At 43.6% G+C, this 19742-nt stretch overlaps 1 protein-coding gene across 10 annotated transcripts in view; it reads left to right on the forward strand.

Moving 5' to 3' along the window:
• LOC139275246 (inositol polyphosphate-4-phosphatase type I A) overlaps positions 1-19742 on the forward strand; it is a 248985-nt gene that overhangs the window by 149378 nt on the left and 79865 nt on the right. For all 10 annotated transcript variants that reach the window (XM_070892436.1, XM_070892440.1, XM_070892431.1 and 7 more), the window contains 3 exons: positions 4341-4459; positions 7656-7772; positions 19618-19697. In XM_070892436.1, coding sequence (XP_070748537.1) covers positions 4341-4459; positions 7656-7772; positions 19618-19697 — 316 coding nt within the window. The remainder of the gene's footprint in view (positions 1-4340; positions 4460-7655; positions 7773-19617; positions 19698-19742) is intronic.

The following is a 19742-nucleotide window of genomic DNA, read 5'->3' on the forward strand; positions in this document are numbered from 1 at the left end:
CCCCCATCTCCTTTCCCCCTCCCCCATCTCCTTTCCCCCTCCCCCATCTCCTTTCCCCCTCCCCCCATCTCCTTTCCCCCTCCCCCCATCTCCTTTCCCCCTCCCCCCATCTCCTTTCCCCCTCCCCCCATCTCCTTTCCCCACTTCCCCCCCATCTCCTTTCCCCCTCCCCCATCTCCTTTCCCCCTCCCCCATCTCCTTTCCCCCTCCCCCATCTCCTTTCCCCCTCCCCCATCTCCTTTCCCCCTCCCCATCTCCTTTCCCCCTCCCCCATCTCCTTTCCCCCTCCCCCATCTCCTTTCCCCCTCCCCCATCTCCTTTCCCCCTCCCCCATCTCCTTTCCCCCTCCCCCATCTCCTTTCCCCCTCCCCCATCTCCTTTCCCCCTCCCCCATCTCCTTTCCCCCTCCCCCATCTCCTTTCCCCCTCCCCCATCTCCTTTCCCCCTCCCCCCATCTCCTTTCCCCCTCCCCCATCTCCTTTCCCCCTCCCCCCATCTCCTTTCCCCTCCCCCCATCTCCTTTCCCCCCCCCCATCTCCTTTCCCCCCCCCATCTCCTTCTCCCCCCCCCATCTCCTTCTCCCCCCCCCATCTCCTTCTCCCCCCATCTCCTCTCCCTCCCCCATCTCCTTCTCCCCCTCCCCCATCTCCTTCTCCCCCCCATCTCCTTTCCCCCTCCCCCATCTCCTTCTCCCCCTCCCCCATCTCCTTTCCCCCTCCCCCCATCTCCTTTCCCCCTCCCCCCATCTCCTTTCCCCCTCCCCCCATCTCCTTTCCCCCTCCCCCCATCTCCTTTCCCCCTCCCCCCATCTCCTTTCCCCCTCCCCCCATCTCCTTTCCCCCTCCCCCCATCTCCTTTCCCCCTCCCCCCATCTCCTTTCCCCCACCCCCCCATCTCCTTCCCCCCTCCCCCCATCTCCTTCCCCCCTCCCCCCATCTCCTTTCCCCCTCCCCCCCATCTCCTTCCCCCCTCCCCCCCATCTCCTTCCCCCCTCCCCCCATCTCCTTCCCCCCTCCCCCCCATCTCCTTCCCCCCTCCCCCCCATCTCCTTCCCCCCTCCCCCATCTCCTTCCCCCCTCCCCCTCTCTCCCTCTGCTCCTCCTGCTCCCCCCTCTCTCCCTCTGCTCCTCCCCCTCTCTCCCTCTGCTCCTCCCCCTCTCTCCCTCTGCTCCCCCCCCTCTCTCCCTCTGCTCCCCCCCCTCTCTCCCTCTGCTCCCCCCCCTCTCTCCCTCTGCCCCCCTCCTTCCCCTCCCCTCGCTGTCAGAAACACAGACACTGACAGACAGAGAATGAGAGACACACACACAGACAGACAGAGAGATAGAAACACTGACAGAGACACACTGGGGGTTGAGGGGGCATCCCAGCACGCTTTTGGAGGGCTCCCGGTGCTGCAGTCTATAAGTAGAAAATGTTTTATTTATTGATTTTTTAAAAAAAAATTATTAATTTTTTTTGATTGATTTTATTGGTTGATTTATTGATGTTTTTACCATTTATTATTGATGATGGCTCTTTATTTGTAAAACTGAAGTGTTTAATGTTTGTAAACTTCCCTTTAACCCCCCCCCCCCCATTCCCTACGCCTAATTTGTAACCTACGCCTGATTTTCTAAAGTGTAGACAAGGTTTTTTCAAGCGTACAAAAATCTTCACTTACTCCAAACTAACTTAGAATGGAGTAAGTTTTCACTGACGAAACTTTGAAAACAGGCGTAAGTGGCCGGACACGCCCCCTTTTGAAAAAAAAATTCTGTTCCAAAGTGAAACTGTTCTAACTGACTAGAACTGGAGCAAACTAAATGGCGAGAATTCCGATTTCTAAGATACTCCGTTCTACATCAGTTGCTCCTAAAAATCAGGAGCAAATCATGGCGAAACTTGGGGCCTATATCCTTTTTAAATATTTATCCGATTTTCCCTTTGTCATGAAGAACTTGTTTTTTTTTAAATGGTAAGCTATGTGTGTTACAAAGAGAAAACTTATAGGGTAGTGAGTTGCCTACTTGGAGTTAGAGCTTTGCACTTTGAGGAATGGATAGAAGGACTACTGAAGAGAATAAGAACAGAATCAGTAGTGGTGGTGGCTCATTTGGGATTAATGATATAGGAAACAATCATGCAGATGTGAGGATCACCTCAAAACATAACAGATGGTGGGTAATGTTCTCTCCAGTGTTTGGTAAAGGAAATCAGTTAATTTGGAAAACAGAGGATATAAACAATGGCTGGCAAATTAGTGTAACAGTAATGAAGCTGTTTCCTAAGCAACTAGTGTTCTCAGGATAATTGGGAATCATTTAGAAAATAAGGTCTGCACCTTAACAGCAGGAACCATGAGACCAGCAAGGAGCATAGAGTTAGCTATTGTAAAGCATTTAAACTAGACCGGGGTGAAGTGTGGTGGTGATTGAATTTGATACTAGGTTTGAGGAAGAAAAGCAAGTTTTAAATTTCAGTCAGGCAAACTTGGCTGAAATGAGCTGGGACAGTAAACTGGTCTGAACTGTTAATTGATGAATCTACAGACAAACAGTGGGAAATATTCAAATACGTATTTGGTATGGTACATGTCCCTAAAAGGCAAAAATATTCACTTGCGTAGCTAAGCAAACCATGGTCAACAAATCAAGTAAGAGACAGTATCAAGCTAAACGAAAAGCCTTTCACAAATTCAAGGGACAATGGAAATTCTGCGGACTAGGATAGCTATAAAAAGCAACTAAGTGATGCAAAGAAAGTAATGAGCAGTAAAAAGAGAATATAAAAAGAACTTGAAAAGGATATCAAAGATAACAGCAAAGTTTTTATAAATATATTCAGAAACAGGAGAGTGATTAAGAGGGATGTGAGCCCATTGACAACACATAGTGGTGGGACTCTAATTGACAATAAGGAAATGGCATACTTTTTCAATGAGTACTTTGTATCTGTTTTCATAGTGGAGGAGGAGCAAAAATACCAGTGGTTCAAGGCAACATAAAAATATAAGTATTTTGCAATGGAGAAAATTGTGGGATTTAAGTTAGGCACATCTCCAGAACATGGTTTCCACCCCAGTGTATTAAATGGAAATAGGTGAGGAAATTGCTGATGCGTCAGTCATACTTTTCCCAGAGTTCACTAGATTCAGGAATTGTATCTTTTTGGATTGGCAAATTGCAAATGTCACTCCATTATTTAAGAATGGAGATGGGCGGGTGGGGACAGAAACATGGAGAAACCAAGTAAATACATACCCTTCAGTTGTGGGGATCTACAATTATCAGAGACGGAGTGACTGAGCAATTAGAAAAGTATGAGCTGATCAGTGAGATGCTAGATCAATTGAAATTTTCAAGTCTGAGATCGATAGATTTTTGTTGTATAAGGGTATCAAAGGATGCAGCGCTTAAGCAGCTTACTGGAGTTGAGGTACAAATTAGCCATGATCTGATTGAAAAGCAGAACAGGCTCGAATGGCTGAATGGCCACACTCATGTTCCTATGTTCCTTATTAGTCGCTGTTACCTCAGCTCATCTGCTGCTGAAACCTTCATCTATACCTTTGTTACCTCTAGACTTGACTATTCCAATGCACTCCTGGCTGGCCTCCCACATTCTACCCCACATAAACTTGAGGTCATCCACCATGTCTTGTTCACCCATCACCCCTGTGTTCGCTGACCTACATTGACTCCCTTTTAAGCAATGTCTCAATTTCAATTCTCATCCTTGTTTTCAAATCCCTCCATGGCCTCGCCCCTCCCTATCTCTGTAATGTTCTTCCCCCCCCCCCCCCCCCCCCAAGCCAGAGACATCTGCGCTCCTCTAATTCTGTCCTCTTGAGCATCTCTGATTATAATTGCTCAACTATTGGTGGCTGTGCCTTCTGTTGCCTAGGCCCTAAGCTCTGCAATTCCCAGCCTAAACCTCTCCGCCTCTCTACCTCTTTTTCCTCCTTCAAGACCCTTCTTAAAACCTACCTCTTTGACCAAGCTTTTGATCACCTGGTCTAGTTTCTCCTTGTGTGACCCGGTGTCATTTTTTTGTCTTGTAATACTCCTGTGAAGCATCTTGGGATACATTACTATGTTAAAGGTGCTATATAAATACAAGTTGCTGCTGTTCATCTAGATGTATTTTAAACAGGGCATATAATGGACATATTACTTTAAGGTCAGTGAAATATTTTAATAAAAAATAATTGTTCCCATCGTATTTTCAAAGACGTGTTGACTACTGTTCCACTAATATAGTCCACATTTAAATTTTTAAAAATCATTAAAAAGTTATAAACACTGCCACTTTGAATATTAATAAAAAACAAATTTGCTTTTTGATTGTTTCTGCTCCTATAGCTTGCAGTGAATTGGTCACTCCCTCCTTGGACCGAAAACCTAATAGTTTTGTAGCAGTAAGTGTGACAACCCCTCCACAAGCCTTCTGGACAAAACATGTACAAACTGAGATTATAGAGGTGAGTTCAGCCATCTGTTGTGATTTATTGATATTTTAATCTGATTTACACTCAAATAGAATTATATAGAATTCCCAGTACAGAAATAGGTCCGTGTTTATGCTCCAAACGAACCTTCTTCGACTCTCTCTTTACTTAATCTCACCCAATCAACATATCTTTCTATTCCTTTCTCCCTCATGTACTTATCTAGCTTCCCCGTAAATGCATCAGTGCTATTCACCTCAACCACTCCATTGGCTAGCAAGTTCCACATTGTCATCACTCTGGATAAAGCGGTTTCTCCTAAATTCCTTATTGGATTTATTAGTGACTATCTTCTATGTATGGTTCCTAGTTTTGGACTCTCCCACAATTAGAAATGTCTTTACATCTACCCTATTAAACCCCTTCATAATTTTAAAGACCTCTATTAGGTCACCCCTCAGTTGTCTCTTTTCTATATAAAAACTGAGCTGCAGCCTGTTCAGCCTTTCCTGATAGTTGTACCCTCTCAGTTTGGATATTCTTGTAATTTTTTTTTGCACTTTTTCCAGTGCTTGATTTTTTTTTTTTAAGTTTGCACTTTTTTTTTCCACTTGTGCATGTTGGAAAAATTGATTAATAGTTTTAATTGCGAATGGAAATATATACATTGATATCCTTCAATCAGTGATGTATAACATGCTTATCCTGGAATGAATTCCCATATGAGCTAGGAAGAATAAGCTAGCATTACACATGTCCTTTTCATCTCAAAGACTACCTATTTCCCCTTTCATAACCACCCACTTCTGCCCCTGCTCAGCCCATGTACTATTGAAACTTTCATCCATGCCTTTGTCACCTCCAGACTCGACTATTGCAATGCTTTCCCTTGCCTGCCTCTAGCGCTCTATATGCTTCAGCTTGTCCAAATCTTTGCTACCTGTATTCTATTCTACTCCTCCATCAGTCCACTCTTGCTGGATTGGCTCCCAGTCTCCAATTTAAAATTCTCATCTTTTTTGTCTTCAAATCCCTTCATCATCTTGCTCATCCTTATCCTTATAATCTCTTCCAGCCCTCCAAACTCTCTCTTCCTTTGGCTTCTGCCCTCTACCCTTTGCCCCACTATTGCCAACCATGCCTTCAGCTGCCTATGTCCCAAGCTGTGAAATTACCTCCCTTAAGTCCTAATTCCTTTCCGCTTGCCTCTCTTCATTTAAGACCCTCCTTGGAACACACCTCTTCAATCAAGATTTTGGTTACTCCTAACATCTCCTAGGGTCTTAAGAGAAGTAGCGGCAGGGATAGTGGATGCATTGGTTGTAATTTACCAAAATTCCCTGGATTCTGGGGATGTCCCAGCAGATTGGAAAACTGCAAATGTAACGCCCCTATTTTTTTTTTAAAAAAGGAGGCAAACAAAAAAGCAGCAAACTATAGACCAGTTAACCGAACATCTGTGGTTGGGAAGATGTTGGAGTCCATTATTAAAGAAGCAGCAGCAGGACATTTGGGAAAGCAAAATTCGGTCAGGCAGAGTCAGCATGGATTTATGAAGGGGAAGTCATGTTTGACAAATTTGCTAGAATTCTTTGAGGATGTAACGAACAGGGTGGATAAAGGGGAACCAGTGGATGTAGTGTATTTGGACTTCCTGAAGGCATTTGACAAGGTGCCACATAAAAGGTTACTGCACAAGATAAAAGATCACGGGGTTGGGGGTAATATATTAGCATGGATAGAGGATTGGCTAACGAACAGAAAACAGAGAGTCGGGATAAATGGTTCATTCTCGGGTTGGCAATCAGTAACCAGTGGGGTGCCACAGGGATCAGTGCTGGGACCCCAACTATTTACAATCTATATTAACGACTTGGAGGAAGAGACGGAGTGTAACATAGCCGTGTTTTCTGATGATACAAAGATGGGAGGAAAAGCAATGTGTGAGGAGGACACACACAATCTGCAAAAGGACAGAGACAGGCTTAGTGAGTGGGCAAAAATTTGGCAGATGGAGTATAATGTTGCTAAGTGTGAGGTCATGCACTTTGGCAGAAAAAATAATCAAAAGAGCAAGTTGTTATTTAAATGGAGAAAGATTACAAAGTGCTGCAGTACAGCTGGACCTGGGGATACTTGTGCATGAAACACAAAAGGTTAGTATGCAGGTACAGCAAGTGATCAGGAAGGCCAATGGAATCTTCCCCTTTAGTGCAAAGGAGATGGAGTATAAAAACAGGGAAGTCTTGCTACAATTGTACAGGGTATTGGTGAGGCCACACCTGGAATACTGCGTGCAGTTTTGGTTTCCATATTTACGAAAGGATATACTTGCTTTGGAGGCAGTTCAGAGAAGATTCACAAGGTTGATTCCGGAAATGAGGGGGTTGACTTATGAGGAAAGGTTGAGTAGGTTGGGCCTCTACTCATTGGAATTCAGAAGAATGAGAGGTGATCTTATCAAAACGTATAAGATTATGAGGGGGTTTGACAAGGTGGATGCAGAGAGGATGTTTCCACTGATAGGGGAGACTAGAACTAGAGGGCATAATCTTAGAATAAGGGGCCGCCCATTTAAAACTGAGATGAGGAGAAATTTCTTCTGAGAGTTATGGATCTGTGGAATTCGCTGCCACAGAGAGCTGTGGAAGCTGGGACATTGAATAAATTTAAGACCGAAATAGACAGTTTCTTAAATGATAAGGGAATAAGGGGTTATGTGGAGAGCGGGCAGGGAAGTGAACCTAAGTCCATGATCGGATCAGCCATGCTCGTATTAAATGGCAGAGCAGGCTCGAGAGGCCGTATGGCCTTCTCCTGCTCCTATTTCTAATGTTCTTATGTAACATCTCCTTCTTTGGCCAGCACCCATTTTTGTCTGACTGCACCTCTGAAGTGCCTTTGAATGTTTACCTAATTTACAACTAGTATTTGAATAGTGTTTTTAACATAGAAACAATCAAGAGAATTATAAAGTTAAGTTGGTGGAAAGTAAACGTAAAACAATTGGTCTTTACCCAAGTGGATTTCTTTAAAACTACCAGATAAAGTTGAGCATGTTGAGCTGAGGTACAATTGAAATCAGCACTGTTGGGCGTAGAGAGGACAAAATCATTCATAAAGGAGCTTTAATCAACTGAATGGGCCTCATGTGCTTTACTATTATGTTCTAACGGCAAGACTTTGCCTTTAGGAACAATGTATTAATTGTTTCCTCCTTTCCTTGCAGGGTACCAACAATCCCATATTTCTAAGCAGTGTTGCATTTTTCCAGGATTCTCTCATTAATCAGATGACACAAATTAAGCTTTCAGTGTATGATGTCAAGGACAGATCTCAGGGAACTGTAAGTTCTACAATATTTGCCTCATTTTGTACTTAATAGAACTTCTATTTATTAATATAAAAGCTTTCAAAATCAGATCATAGAACATAATTGCAACGTGTCTCACCATTTTACCTCTGGTATATTGTATTCATTCATTGACATCATGACACACAAATTATAGGGTATTGCATGTTCTGTCGAATCAAAACTGGCAAACAACAAAATATTCTTTGGAAAGATGTTCAGCAGTGTGCATAGATTGCCAAAAAAATAATTATAACATTAACCAAGATTTGAGAGCTCAGTGGTTAACGAGATGGTGTAGTACGGAAGCATCCAGCCAAGAGGGTAGTTTGATTCCTTAACTGTGCTTGAGTTAGTTGATCTCAATGGAATTGATAGTTACAGCAGTATAATGGGACTCAATGAACTCAGGAGAGGCAAAACCGGTCAATGTTCATGCTCTTGATTGGTGTCTGCTGATTTTGCTGTAAAAGTTCAAGTATGTGGACTTTGGGTGAAAATGGAATTGGACTTTGAGATTGATTATTGTGTTAACACTCCTTGACTAGGCTCACGCATGAAGAAAACCCATTTGGGCGAGGTAATGAAAGGCTGCCACTTTTAAGTGCATTTTTTAAAAAACCCACGTTTAACATTTGATACCAATTTTATGCTCTAATCAGCATTTTACTGTCGAGTGGTGTTAATATGCAGTACAATAAAATCTCAGATTTTTGCTTGACTCATCTGCATTCATTAGTTCCTAGTAAGCTTTTAGATTGTGGGAAGGTAACTCTATGGTTATGTACCATGAAGCCTTTATTGCCTTCAGAATTGATTTATGGAATACCCTCCTCACCAGCTTCCATTCTCTGAACTTTCACAAACATCCAGTTAGGACCAGAGTTCTGAATTTTCTCTCAAACACTGTCATACTTGCATCATCCACCAAGCTCACCACCTCCATGTTCTCCAGTAAATCAGCTTTGAATTTGTTTTCATATCCCTCCACAGCTCTCTCCCACCAATCCAGGAGTGCAACAATAACACACCCTTGTGGCCTGAATCGGATATTCATCTTTCACACATATACTTCTTCAAACTTTCAGAAGATAGACCAAACAAACACTTGGTGAGGCAAGGCTCAATACAAATCATTAAGCTGCTTTATTTCTCTGCATTTGAACAAATAGAGCAACAGTTTATGACCAACATCACTTATTTCAATCAATACAACTTAACTTCATATCATGATACGAAATAATGAATAGGGTTGTGCTTCCCCATACCAGTTGGTACCTTGATTGACTGACAAACAAGATACCTTCTCATTATCCTCCAGCATTTCAGACCTTGTCACTTCAATGAAGACGTGAGGTTTTGGTAACCGATTTACCATCCTCACAGGAGTTGTGGTTTGGTTCATGTCCCCCCTTCCCATGAAGGGGTTGGCCAGAAGAGCTGCCAATCAAACCTGCTCTCAAATCCTCTCCCATTGACCTTTGCATGAAGCTAATTTCAATTAGAAAAGACATTCCGTCCCCCTTTGGTGTGATAATTTTTGGGAGCCTCTGGGATGGGATAACTACACTTCTATTGTTCCCAAATGCTTTTGGTGGAAAAATGGTCAAAAAAATTTAGAAAGGTAATGCCTTTGATAGAGTATCCCATAACCTCAGCACTTGCTCAATCCAATCTCATTGGAGAGGTACCTCAGATTTACAGAACATAACCTGTGTAATATTTCCAGATAAAATCTGTGTCTTAACCTCTCATGAGCTGAAATAGGCTGTCCTTCACTTATCATTATTGCTGGACTATTGAGGCACAGTCCTCCTGCCTGTTCCCACTGGGTGTTCAATAAAAGTTCACAGCTGGCTAGTTGGCAGCCTTATTATTCCATTGGACTTCCTCCCATCATTCCTCGTGGAAGCTGATGAATGAAGCCACCAGGCTTTGGAGAGGAGAGATGATCGTGATTCAGAGGTTGGGAGCAAAAAAAACAAAGACACAAAAATCTCTCCTCAAACTGCTTTCAAAAACTCAATCAATTGATGTATAATAGTTTTTCTGTTAAGCAATGCATTCACTATTCACTGTCTTCTCCAGTAGGTGGCGCTACTGATAAGGGAATAAGAAGTGAATGATAACATACATTGCTTATTTCCAACTTGCAAAAATGAGTGAAATTCTTTTATCTTCTCTCTGGTCCTGTAAGGTTAGGCTGGTAAACTCCATAATAAAAAAATATTTAACATCACACGTAAGCTCCTTGGAATCCTCTAGAAAAAGAACCATGTATCCAGTTGCTGCTGGTTCCCTTTTTTTGTCCCTTTTAACCTGTCTTGATTCTCCTTGTGCACGTCACACCTTGTTTGAGAGGATCCCTGGGCTCTCTACAGTCTCTGAAAAAAGCCTCTGAAAGCAGTTAGAGTGCTGCAGTTTGACTCCCACCAGCTTTTGTTCCCTCTGTGGAGAGCCTTCTGACCTGTGGTACCAATGAAATTTGATTCTCAATGTAGATGATCGCAAGATGTCCGACCACCTTGTGGCGCAGTGCATTGGAGACATTGAGCCACTATACCACCGACCCAACAATCAATCAAGAAACAGTTCACAATTTAACAATAAGAGCTATTTAAAAAAAAAAACTGCCGGCTGTTGTCCATGAAGAATTTGCTGGTCAAACCCCAGCATGTTCGAGCACTTCATTTGTCTTTTAGCAACTTGTGACGCAAAATATCAACACAGCGTCACGTTGGCTCATAAAATTAAAGGCGAATGGCGTTCGCTGTTGTTTATTCACAAATTCTATAGTAACTTCAGGCAAGGGCAGATGAGCCGTTAATTGCGGAAATCTAAAAGTTGCTGTCTGACATGCACCACTCCGTGTTAGCTCCATCTTGCTGTCTGGCTCACTATTGAAATACATTGAACAGCATTGCTGTACTGGCGCTGTAGATACGAACTACTGAGAGGTAGAATAAAAAACAGAAAATGCTGGAAATCTCAGCGGGTCAGGCAACATCTGTGGAGAGAAGGCAGAGTTAACATTTCGCTGAGATTTCCAGCATTTTCTGTTTTTAATTTCAGATTCCAGCAACTGCAGTATTTTGCTTTTGTACTGAAAGTTAGAACTGGTCTGAAGTGATGTAAGGAGCCCGTTTGAGTCAGTTAAAGTCCGTGCATATTTAATTAAACCTGATTAGCTGCAGATTCTTTTATGCCAATAAACCTCTCTGGCAATGAAAATTAACTATTGCAAGCGTGGAGTCTCATTCCTTCAGGTTTTAATTGTTGGCTATTTTTTAATGCACATTTTTTAATTAAAAACTTAAAAAAAAACTATCTTTATCTTTGCCTCTTTTTTTCTCTCCCATCTTTCTGGACCAGATTTGGCATTCAATTTACCCTCTCTAATTTACACTTCCTTATTAATTTTATAATCCTTCAATCTGATTGGTTAAGGAGATACACAGTTGCTTGCCCTGTTCTCATGGGTCCCAGATGCCTGGTTTACCTCCGTGCGCCATTATAAGCTCGCACTTTTAGCAACTTGTGACGCAAAATATCAAGATTAAACGGGCAAGGGCCAGTCTAACTAATGGCAGACGCTGTTATTTTCAGAGAAGTGAAATGATTTACAGTGAGTTCCTGCCCACACTGTGCAGCATGATAGTGCGTCGCCAATGGTGGTCCCTGCGAGCACGTGTTCAGCTAAGTCTCACCTCTGCCCCCTGCACACTCGATTTCAGCAACAATCTAATTTCTATGTCTACATTGAGATCATCCTTAGTTAAATTATAACCTATCTTTGCCTCTCAAATACCAGCCTAATAGCCACAACAGAGAAGTCCTTTCCCCAGTAAATGACCTTGCACCAGATTTCCAATTATTTCCCTGAAAGTATCATTTTCATATCTAGTTCAACTGAATTAGTAATGCAACCAAACTCCTCTCTCCTAATTCAACTCCATTCCCCCCATTCCCAGGCTAACCTCATTTACCTTTTTTTTTCTCTTCTATAACAGTGAGTAAAGTTTAACATTGTTGTTGCTTATCTGAGGTTTAAGTCATGGCAGGAGAGCTCGGTCACGTAATATGCTCCTCCTGTACCATGTGGGAACTCAGGGACGACACTAGTGTCCCTGACGAATACGTGTGCGGGAAGTGTGTCCGCCTCCAGCTCCTGACGGTCCGCGTTGCGGAGTTGGAGCTGAGGGTGGATTCACTCTGGAGCATCCACGATGCTGAGAATGACGTGAGTAGCACGTGTAGCGAGTTGGTCGTACCGCAGGGAAAGGATACACAGCCAGATAGGGAATGGAAGACCAACAGGAAGAGCAGTGTAAGGAAGGTAGTGCAGGGGTCCCCTGTGGTCATTCCCCTGCAAAACAGATACACTGCTTTGGGTACTGTTGGGGGGGTTGACTCATCAGGGGAGGGCAGCAGCAGCCAAGTTCATGGCATCGTGGTTGGCTCTGTTGCACAGGAGGGCAGGAAAAAGAGTGGAGAGCAATAGTGATAGGGGATTCAATTGTAAGGGGAATAGATAGGCGTTTCTGCGGCCGCAACCGAGACTCCAGGATGGTATGTTGCCTCCCTGGTGCAAGGGTCAAGGATGTCTCGGAGCGGGTGCAGGACATTCCAAAAAGGGAGGGAGATCAGCCAGTTGTCGTGGTGCACATTGGTACCAACGACATAAGTAAAAAAAACGGGATGAGGTCCTACGAAACAAATTTAAGGAGCTAGGAGCTAAATTAAAAAGTAGAACCTCAAAAGTAGTAATCTCGCGATTGCTACCAGTGCCACGTGCTAGTCAGAGTAGGAATCGCAGGATAGCGCAGATGAATACGTGGCTTGAGCAGTGGTGCAGCAGGGAGGGATTCAAATTCCTGGGGCATTGGAACCGGTTCTGGGGAAGGTGGGACCAGTACAAACCGGACAGTCTGCACCTGGGCAGGACCGGAACCAATGTCCTTGGGGGAGTGTTTGCTAGTGCTGTTGGGGAGGAGTTAAACTAATATGGCAGGGGGATGGGAACCAATGCAGGGAGACAGAGGGAAACAAAAAGGAGACAAAAGCAAAAGACAGAAAGAAGATGAGGAAAAGTGGAGGGCAGAGAAACCCAAGGCAAAGAACAAAAAGGGCCACTGCACACCAAAATTCTAAAAGGACAAAGGGTGTTAAAAAAACAAGCCTGAAGGCGTTGTGTCTTAATGCAAGGAGTATCCGTAATAAGGTGGATGAATTAACTGTGCAAATAGATTGTTAACAAATATGATGTGATTGGGATTACAGAGACGTGGCTCCAGGATGATCAGGGCTGGGAACTCAACATCCAGGGGTATTCAACATTCAGGAAGGATAGAATAAAAGGAAAAGGAGGTGGGGTAGCATTGCTGGTTAAGGAGGAGATTAATGCAATAGTTAGGAAGGACATTAGCTTGGATGATGTGGAATCTATATGGGTAGAGCTGCAGAACACCAAAGGGCAAAAAACGTTAGTGGGAGTTGTGTACAGACCTCCAAACAGTAGTAGTGATGTTGGGGAGGGCATCAAACAGGAAATTAGGGGTGCATGCAATAAAGGTGCAGCAGTTATAATGGGTGACTTTAATATGCACATAGATTGGGCTAGCCAAACTGGAAGCAATACGGTGGAGGAGGATTTCCTGGAGTGCATAAGGGATGGTTTTCTAGACCAATATGTCGAGGAACCAACTAGGAGGAGGACATCTTAGACTGGGTGTTGTGTAATGAGAGAGGATTAATTAGCAATCTCGTTGTGCGAGGCCCCTTGGGGAAGAGTGACCATAATATGGTGGAATTCTGCATTAGGATGGAGAATGAAACAGTTAATTCAGAGACCATGGTCCAGAACTTAAAGAAGGCTAACTTTGAAGGTATGAGGCGTGAATTAGCTGGGATAGATTGGCGAATGATACTTAAGGAGTTGACTGTGGATGGGCAATGGCAGACATTTAGAGACCGCATGGATGAACTACAACAATTGTACATTCCTATCTGGCGTAAAAATAAAAAAGGGAAGGTGGCTATCAAGGGAAATCAGGGATAGTATTAAAGCCAAGGAAGTGGCATACAAATTGGCCAGAAATAGCAGCGAACTCGGGGACTGGGAGAAATTTAGAACTCAGCAGAGGAGGACAAAGGGTTTGATTAGGGCAGGGAAAATGGCGTACGAGAAGAAGCTTGCAGGGAACATTAAGATGGATTGCAAAAGTTTCTATAGATATGTAAAGAGAAAAAGGTTAGTAAAGACTCAATTAAAACTCAAAATAAAAATTATCTACCAAAAAAACTGTTGCATTTTAGTACAAATCAGTGATACTTAGCCCTACTAAAAACTTGCAGGAAATCGGCTTCAGGTGTTGTGTGGGGTACCGCAACTTCAACTGTGATACAACTTATGTTAATGGACCTCAGACTCATTAACAATGTTTCCTATAGACTTACCCATTCCTGCTCATGCCAACTAATGTGTAGGGAGGAGCGGCTGTTTTTGCCTGTCCACTTGGCCATGAGTGTATCCTGGTCATTCCTGAGCATCACTTGGTCTGCTTCTCCTGACGGGGATGATTTGGAGGCGATATAATTGGGTCTGGCAGCATTAAGGGCTTCAACTGCGTTCGCCAGTAACTTACAGTCACAAACAGTGACAAGTTGCCTCGTCTATATGAAGAAACAAAATGTCAAGTGAAAGAAAAATAAATGTCTCTGGAAGGTTAATATTTTTATACCTGTAGAATATGGTTGGAATTTGGATTGCAGTCTAATAATGCGTCAGTCATATTAGCATTAACATTTTTAAGATGTTCATTGGCTGTACATACATAAAATACATCTTAATTTTAAAATGAAAACACAAGTTTATAATTTGTTAATTATCTACCAAGAAGATAGCATGGAGCAATGCCTAAATTGAGCTGACGTTACATTTTTTTTTACATCAGAGTATTCTGGGATTAAACTTTCTCCTCTTTTTTTTCTTCTTCATTCTGACCAGGTGCACAGCCTGCTATACTGTAAACAAGAACCCCTGTAACTGGTCATTAGGATGTGTTGGATACTACGACAGTATGGCACTTCTATCAACATTTTCCCTACTGAGAGACACCACTGTCTCTCTTATGCTCCTCTTAAATCGACAGAGCTCTGCTCAGATCGGAGAAAAGCATGGCACTGTTGATTGGCACAGTAGGGCTGTGCACCATTTCATTACTGACCATGACATTCTTCAGTGATCCAGAACTAGAGACAATACCGAGAAATAGTTGATTATATGTTCAGTGACTATACAAATTAAATACGGTATAGCAAATCAATTGCATGGCTTGTGGGAATCTTTATGCACTTATGTCCATGAGTGCAGACTCATCTGGGGGAAGGGGAGGGAGTACACAGGCATCAGAGGGGAGACAGAAATTAAGGCCTAAATGGCTAACCTGCAGAAGACATCATTATGGGTAGAACTAAAACGGAAAGGGATGCATCACATTGATGTACTTTATTGACCTCCTGTCTGTGGTGACTAATGGAGGATTGTATGTACATGCAGATCAGGGAGACCTGCAAGAAAAATGTGATGTGATGTTGAAGAGTACTCGATTAGTCTACACTGATCGCTATAGCCTCCATTTTGTTCCCAGATAAATATCCAATGTCTTTTTGAAGCAGTTAACTGACTCAGCATCAACTACTTCTGCTGGGAAATATAAGCGTTTCTCTGTATTGGGGGACGGAGACATAAAAATAGAGGCAAAATAACTAACGCAACAAAACTCACAATTAGAAAGTTTATTTGGGGCTAGAATTTAAGTCCCATCTAAAACAGTAAAGTTTTGCTTATGTTTCCCTTTCCATAATGCAACTCCAAAATGTACATTTTTGAAAGTCCCTTGACTATAACATGTTGAACATCCTTTTGAAAGTTAAATATGGCATTGTAAAAGGATGTTTCTATTTGTGTGGTTATTTTAACTAGTAAGGACAATGGAAATGCCTTGGGTGATGGTGCTGGCTGCTTTGCTGAGGCATTCTGGTGGCAACAGCAGCTGCTCTTCTCCCAGACTGTGTAGCTCTTCATAAAGTATAGTAGGCCATGCATCCTTTTCCCATCTCTTCTGCAGTCTAATAGTCTGTCAACATTTTCCACCTAGGCTCATAACGCTAAATATATCAGTACGGCAAAGGTCCTCCACCAGCCTGTCCTTGTCGCACAGCACGATCCCCCAGTCATCAACATCCACGGCGCAGCCCTGAACAACGTGGACCACTTCCCTTATCTCGGGAGCCTCCTCTCAACAAGAGCAGGCATTGACGACGAGATCCAACACCGTCTTCAGTGCAGCCTTTGGCTGCCTGAGGAAAAGTGTGTTTGAAGACCAGGCCCTCAAAACTGTCACCAAGCTCATGGTCTACAGGGCTGTAGTAATACCCACCCTCCTGTATGGCTCAGGGGTTGACAGTGGATGGGCAATGGCAGACATTTGGAGACCGCATGGATGAACTACAACAATTGTACATCCCTGTCTGGCGTAAAAATAAAACAGGGAAGGTGGTTCAACCGTGACTATCAAGGGAAATCAGGGATAGTATTAAAGTCAAGGAAGTGGCATACAAATTGGCCAGAAATAGCAGTGAACCTGGGGACTGGGAGAAATTTAGAACTCAGCAGAGGACAAAGGGTTTGATTAGGGCAGGGAAAATAGAGTATGAGAGGAAGCTTGCAGGGAACATTAAGACGGACTGCAAAAGTTTCCATAGGATATGTAAAGAGAAAAAGGTTAGTAAAGACAAACGTAGGTCCCCTGCAGTCAGAATCAGGGGAAGTCATAACGGGGAACAAAGAAATGGCGGATCAATTGAACAAGTACTGTGGTTCGGTATTCACTAAGGAGGACACAAACAACCTTCCGGATATAAAAGGGGGTCGGAGGGTCTAGTAAGGAGGAGGAACTGAGGGAAATCCTTATTAGTCGGGAAATTGTGTTGGGGAAATTGATGGGATTGAAGGCCGATAAATCCCCAGGGCCTGATGGACTGCATCCCAGAGTACTTAAGGAGGTGGCCTTGGAAATAGTGGATGCATTGACAGTCATTTTCCAACATTCCATTGACTCTGGATCAGTTCCTATGGAGTGGAGGGTAGCCAATGTAACCCCACTTTTTAAAAAAGGAGGGAGAGAGAAAACAGGGAATTATAGACCGGTCAGCCTGACATCGGTAGTGGGTAAAATGATGGAATCAATTATTAAGGATGTCATAGCAGTGCATTTGGAAAGAGGTGACATGATCGGTCCAAGTCAGCATGGATTTGTGAAAGGGAAATCATGCTTGACAAATCTTCTGGAATTTTTTGAGGATGTTTCCAGTAGAGTGGACAAGGGAGAACCAGTTGATGTGGTATATTTGGACTTTCAGAAGGCTTTCGACAAGGTCCCACACAAGAGATTAATGTGCAAAGTTAAAGCACATGGGATTGGGGGTAGTGTGCTGACATGGATTGAGAACTGGTTGTCAGACAGGAAGCAAAGAGTAGGAGTAAATGGGGACTTTTCAGAATGGCAGGCAGTGACTAGTGGGGTACCGCAAGGTTCTGTGCTGGGGCCCCAGCTGTTACCACTGTACATTAATGATTTAGACGAGGGGATTAAATGTAGTATCTCCAAATTTGCGGATGACACTAAGTTGGGTGGCAGTGTGAGCTGCGAGGAGGATGCTATGAGGCTGCAGAGCGACTTGGATAGGTTAGGTGAGTGGGCAAATGCATGGCAGATGAAGTATAATGTGGATAAATGTGAGGTTATCCACTTTGGTGGTAAAAACAGAGAGACAGACTATTAGCTGAATGGTGACAGATTAGGAAAAGGGGAGGTGCACCGAGACCTGGGTGTCATGGTACATCAGTCATTGAAGGTTGGCATGCCGGTACAGCAGGCGGTTAAGAAAGCAAATGGCATGTTGGCCTTCATAGCGAGGGGATTTGAGTACAGGGGCAGGGAGGTGTTGCTACAGTTGTACAGGGCCTTGGTGAGGCCACACCTGGAGTATTGTGTACAGTTTTGGTCTCCTAACCTGAGAAAGGACATTCTTGCTATTGAGGGAGTGCAGCGAAGGTTCACCAGACTGATTCCCAGGATGGCGGGACTGACCCATCAAGAAAGACTGGATCAGCTGGGCTTGTGTTCACTGGAGTTCAGAAGAATGAGAGGGGATCTCATAGAAACCTTTAAAATTCTGACGGGGTTAGACAGGTTAGATGCAGGAAGAATGTTCCCAATGTTGGGGTAGTCCAGAACCAGGGGACACAGTCTAAGGATAAGCCATTTAGGACCGAGATGAGTAGGAACTTCTTCACCCAGAGAGTGGTGAACCTGTGGAATTCTCTACCACAGAAAGTTGTTAAGGCCAATTCACTAAATATATTCAAAAAGGAGTTAGATGAAGTCCTTAGTACTAGGGGGATCAAGGGGTATGGCGAGAAAGCAGGAATGGGGTACTGAAGTTGCACGTTCAACCATGAACTCATTGAATGGCGGTGCAGGCTAGAAGGCCGAATGGCCTACTCCTGCACGTATTTTCTATGTTTCTATCTTAACTTGTTATTTCCAAAGCCCATTCACACGAATGAATGTGCTGCAATTGATCCTTATCTGCAGTTGGTGGTAATTCTGATGTGTACCAATCGAGAAGGTCATTCAGGCAAGAGTTTTTTTGAAAACAGAAATACCATTTTGTGAATCTCGGGTTGGGTTTTCATAGAATCATTTAAATTTATGGCATAGAAGGAGGCCATTCGGCCCATCATGTCTGTGCTGATCAAAAAATAGCTATCCAGCTTAATCCCACTTTCCAGCTCTTGGTCCGTAGCCTTGTACGTTATGGCACTTCAAGTACATATGCAAGTACTTTTTAAATGTGATGAAGGTTTCTACCGCCCTTTCAGTGAGTTCCAGACCCCCACCACCCTCTGGGTGCAAAAGGTTCTCCTCGACTCACCTCTCATCCTCCTACTTTAAGTCTATGCTTCCTAGTTGTTGGCCTCTCTGCTGGGGGAAATAGGTCCTTCCTATCCACTCGATCTAGGCCCCTCATAATTATATACACCTCAATCGAGTTTCCCCTCAACCTCCTTTGTTCCAAAGAAAACAACCTCCGCATATCCAATCTTTCCTCGTAACTAAAAGTCTCCAGTCCTGGAAACATCCCCGTAAATCTCCTCTGCACCCCCTCTAGTGCTTTTCATGTTTTCAGAAGGTCCCAATCTCTTGGGGGCAAGGGAAAGAGAGCTGGCGTGGTAACAGCCCAGGCTGGTTCTGTGGAGCCTGGAGGAGCACTCTTGCTTCTCCTGGCTCCACAACAATAGAGACTTACCTTTGAGCTCCTCTTCGGCCGGGTGGCCTGCTGATTACTGGTCAGAGCATGCACGGTCCACACTCGGACCCGTTCAGGCAGAAAATGGCAATTGCATTCCAATTTTCGTCAGGACCCCGATCAGCATTTTAAATGGGTCTCCTTCCTGACTGGCCGCCTAGTGGTAGGCTAGGGAAACCCTTCTGTGGCCTCAGGACGGCAGGTCATTCCACCGTTTCCTCTGGGCGGTCAGCCATAGAATTCAGCCCACTGTCTCCTAATTCAGCTTCCATCTCGCTCTTGAAATCCAATCTGTGTCCAATTCAGATGGACGATCGTTCTAGGAGTCATGTTCAAATTATACTCAACTGCCAGGTAACAGTATGGCTAGTTCAGGATTATGGTCAATTTAGGTTTAAAAATATAAAATCTAAGAGACCAGTACATCGTGATTTATCCAATTAATTTTTTCGTTATTTTCCAGATGTATCTGTTGGGTTTTGCAACATACATGGTAAAGGATTTGCTGAAAGAAAAGAATCACAGATTGCACCTAACACTACGGTCAGTAATTTGCCTTCTATGTAGATTGTAATCAAATAGTTGGGC

Source organism: Pristiophorus japonicus, chromosome 10, assembly GCF_044704955.1.
Source record: "Pristiophorus japonicus isolate sPriJap1 chromosome 10, sPriJap1.hap1, whole genome shotgun sequence".
NCBI lineage: Eukaryota > Metazoa > Chordata > Chondrichthyes > Pristiophoridae > Pristiophorus > Pristiophorus japonicus.